The sequence below is a fragment of the Charadrius vociferus genome, unplaced genomic scaffold (assembly GCF_000708025.1).
Source record: "Charadrius vociferus isolate BGI_N301 unplaced genomic scaffold, ASM70802v2 scaffold585, whole genome shotgun sequence".
Taxonomy (NCBI): domain Eukaryota; kingdom Metazoa; phylum Chordata; class Aves; order Charadriiformes; family Charadriidae; genus Charadrius; species Charadrius vociferus.
Window position 1 is genome coordinate 693,965 of NW_009648642.1, and position 3,547 is coordinate 697,511.

The 3,547-nt window shown below is 45.9% G+C and overlaps 1 protein-coding gene across 1 annotated transcript; it reads left to right on the forward strand.

The window, feature by feature from the left end:
* Positions 1–1,051: 1,051 nt before the first annotated feature.
* Positions 1,052–3,350, forward strand: ATP6V0C (ATPase, H+ transporting, lysosomal 16kDa, V0 subunit c). Its single transcript, XM_009886366.1, has 2 exons — positions 1,052–1,230; positions 2,515–3,350. Exons 1-2 carry the CDS (start codon positions 1,097–1,099, stop codon positions 2,717–2,719), a joined length of 339 nt encoding a protein of 112 aa, XP_009884668.1. The 5' UTR covers positions 1,052–1,096; the 3' UTR covers positions 2,720–3,350.
* Positions 3,351–3,547: the final 197 nt, after the last annotated feature.

Here is a 3,547-nt window from a genome sequence, read left to right on the forward strand (position 1 = left end):
GAGTTGCTGCAGTACTCCAGAGCAGGGTTGGAAAGAAAGGGATCTTTCCAAGTCCTTCGGAATCAAAGAATGAGGTATTCGTGGAAGCTTTTGTGACACCGTTCAAGGCAGAAGTTAGTTTTTGGGGTAGTGCTTTGGGACTCTTCTAGCTGTACTCAGTGATAAGCCCATGTTCTGCTTTGAAGACCAGGCTTTGGGTTCCTGTGTTGGTCTCTCTGCATGCTTAAGTTTTTACACAGGTGATCACTGATCCTTAGGGGTAAGGTGGTTTGTAGTCCTCTGTGGCCCACAAGCCATACTGTCTGTGGTTCCAGTGGTTGGCTTAAATGTTTGGACCTGAATCCTTCCCAGATGAGGTTACTAACACATGAAGAGGGTGTCCTTTCTCCAAGGAATGAAGTTCAGCAATATTATGTGAGTTTGTTGCTATCTCGATATGTTTCTGATGAAGCTGAAATGGCATGTTTAACCCCAGGCCAAGGCATAGGTTTTGTGGAAGAAGAGGACCCCATGAAGGTGACTTGTTAAATGTTGAGTGTATCTGAGAACTCAGCCTGTGAGGCTGAAAGGTCAGTGACTGTAAAACCTGTCTTTCAGCCGGGTTACATCCTGCTGCAGTAGCAAGACATGCTTTGCTGTGTTTCCTCTGCAGTTCTGCTGAGTACAGCCTCGCAGCGTGGGCTCTGTGAGGGCACAAACTCTGAAGTAGCAAGTTAAGATTGGGACCTGCAGTTTTGGTTCCTAAACAGGGAATGAATGCTGGCTAGGGAGTATACCCTGCTGTGAAGGTAGCTTAGGGAGGCTGTTCTGTTATCAGTGCTGTTTGAACAGCACCTTTTTATTGATCTAGCTTTGGTCTGGGACTCTGGATAGGTTACTTCCTTGTCCCTTAGGGGAATATTCCTGGCTGACAAACCAAGTAGTCAAGTGACTGTTAGTTTTGCACAGTTCCTCCTTGTGCTGACTCAACTGTTCTAATACTACAGCCTAGTGAAGGAGATGGTATCTGGGGATGTGTCTAATGAGGTTTTTTTGTTCTCTTCCAGCCTTGGGAGCTGCGTATGGAACAGCAAAGAGTGGCACGGGTATTGCAGCCATGTCTGTCATGAGGCCTGAGCTCATCATGAAGTCAATCATCCCCGTTGTCATGGCGGGTATTATAGCTATCTATGGCCTCGTAGTGGCAGTCCTCATTGCCAATGCCCTTTCACCTTCTATCACACTATTCAAGTAAGTTGCTGCATCTCTGTTTTGTTGAAGTTTCTCCTGTTGCTATTTCGGTGCTGCTGAACGGGTGGGCTGTGCTCAAGACCCCAGGGAGGACTGTCAGTGGTAAATGCCCTGAACCTGGGCTCAGCAGCATGGACTGGATTTCAGCTGTCCTACCTCTGACGCCTTAGCTTTGGTGGCAGTGCTGCCTGATCAGTTTGCCGTATTAGCTAACAGATCAGGCATCCCAGCGCTAGAGAACGTAGCGGTTCATGGCTTGAAAGCAACCATGTGCAGGCAGTACTGGGATAGGAGGCAAAGCTTGTTTCATGGTGCCAAATTGTAGGCCTGGAATACACAGGTCTTTCCAAGACTGTCTAATCAGACTGTCTAAATAGTTCTCCTGTTGCCTGGGAGATGCAAGTGAATAATTAATATTGCTTGCTGCTTTATGTGCTGGTAAATCAATCCTCAAGTTATACATTGGGCCTCTACACCAGCTACAGTCTGAAACTTAATCTGCTCTTGGCTTTTGAGAATAGCTGGAACTGGCTTGATTGAGACCACTCAGAATAAAACAATGCTGCTGAGGTCTAACAGAGCAACTACATGTGTCACTGTACAAGCTATAACGTGTGAGTAGCGTTGTTGGCCTAATAAGCCATGATGTAAGAGAAAGCAGGTACAGATGCTCCTTGGCAGTGACCAGGTGGCCAGAGGCTGACAGGGCCTGCTGCTCAGGTACCCCTGCCTGGAAGACCAGACCATTCCTGTCTAACTCTTGCAGTACAATAGACTTAATAGTCACCTGGATGTGCTATGGTTGTATAATAAGGTTGCTAAAGCTGGGAGACAAAAGCAGCTATTAATAGGCTACACAGCACTGTGGGACAGACGTTACTGCAAGTGCTAGCCCCCGTGGCCAGAGTGAGCACAGCTCTGGCCTGTGTTGAGCCTGCAGGTGGCTGAAGTGGCTACAGACAAGCTGCGAGGCTGTGTGAACTGGCAGGCCCAGTAGCTTAGCTTAGTGTATGAGCCATTCCTGAATATTAGCTAAAGACCTTGCATAGCTGCCTTTTTTTTTTTTTTTCTTTAAGTAGCAGAACTAGGAGTCTCAGGAAGGATCTGCTTTGAGACACACTGGGCTTGCTTAAGGAGTATAGAAGCTCTTTCTGCAGGAAAGGGATTCCCTTTAAATGTTAGTTCATATTTCCTTTGGGAGAGCAAAAAAAGGGCTAGCCTGAAGTTGAAGGGTTGGGTGTCCTGTTGCTTGCTGATGACATTCTTCTCATCTCTGTCCTACAGGAGCTTTCTTCAGCTGGGTGCTGGCTTGAGTGTGGGCCTCAGCGGTCTGGCTGCTGGCTTTGCCATTGGCATCGTGGGTGATGCCGGTGTACGGGGAACAGCACAGCAGCCCAGGTTATTTGTGGGCATGATCCTGATTTTGATCTTTGCTGAAGTGTTGGGTCTCTATGGCCTCATTGTTGCCCTTATCCTCTCCACAAAGTAAACGTTGTGGTATGATGTAAAGAGATGTAACAAATCCACATTTAAAAAAAAAAAAGCTCCAGAATGAAAATGGTCTCTCCAATGTGTACAGTTGTCCCAATTTGGTAGTTGATCTCTTGTAAATGCGCAATGTATGTTAGTGACTTGTCTGTCCTGTGTGTACTTCAATATTAAATTGGATGGGCTGCTCCAAGCCTGCTGCATGGCTTGGGGTGGCCCGTGTGCAATTTTCCACCCATTGCTGTTAGTACTTTATGTATAAATATGAACTAGAAATGTAATTTTTTCTCTTCACTGGATGTTTATTTATAAAAGACTTGACATGTTCATACATCTATGGAGCAAGGATTTTCAATTTCCCATGCTATATATATTAATCTTATATATAGGTAGATTACACTGTGGGGTCAATTGTAAGTGCAGAGAATTCCTTGGATGTAACTATGATTCTAAAGATTGCTGTAGTGTCCTGGTATTGGAGTATGAGAATTTTGTGTTTTATTACAGCAATTGTCCGAAACACTCCTGTGTTTCAGTAGTAACTGCGTATGCTCCGGCATCAGAGTCGTGCACCCAGTGTTGGGTTACAAACTTATACCATGTTTCCGAATAAAACTTCCTCACTACGTTGCTGTAATGAGTCCTCTGCTTCTGATTTTCATGCTTTTGCTGCTCCTTTAGGAAGAGGAGGGGTTCCTTTAGGGGGAGGCAGGTTCTGAACGTGGTTGAGTGCTGTGCAGAAGTGATGCTGCTATCACTGCTAAACCATTCCCTTTTTCTCCTAGGCAAGTAGTGATGCTGTTTGCAACTGCTGCCTGGGGGCAGTACT

Bases quoted from the DNA above. Each gene is read 5' to 3' on its own strand.
- ATP6V0C (XM_009886366.1), top strand. From the start codon at position 1,097: ATGTCTGTCATGAGGCCTGAGCTCATCATGAAGTCAATCATCCCCGTT. The intron at 1,231-2,514 runs GTAAGTTGCTGC...TCTGTCCTACAG, and splicing joins CCTTCTATCACACTATTCAA to GAGCTTTCTTCAGCTGGGTG.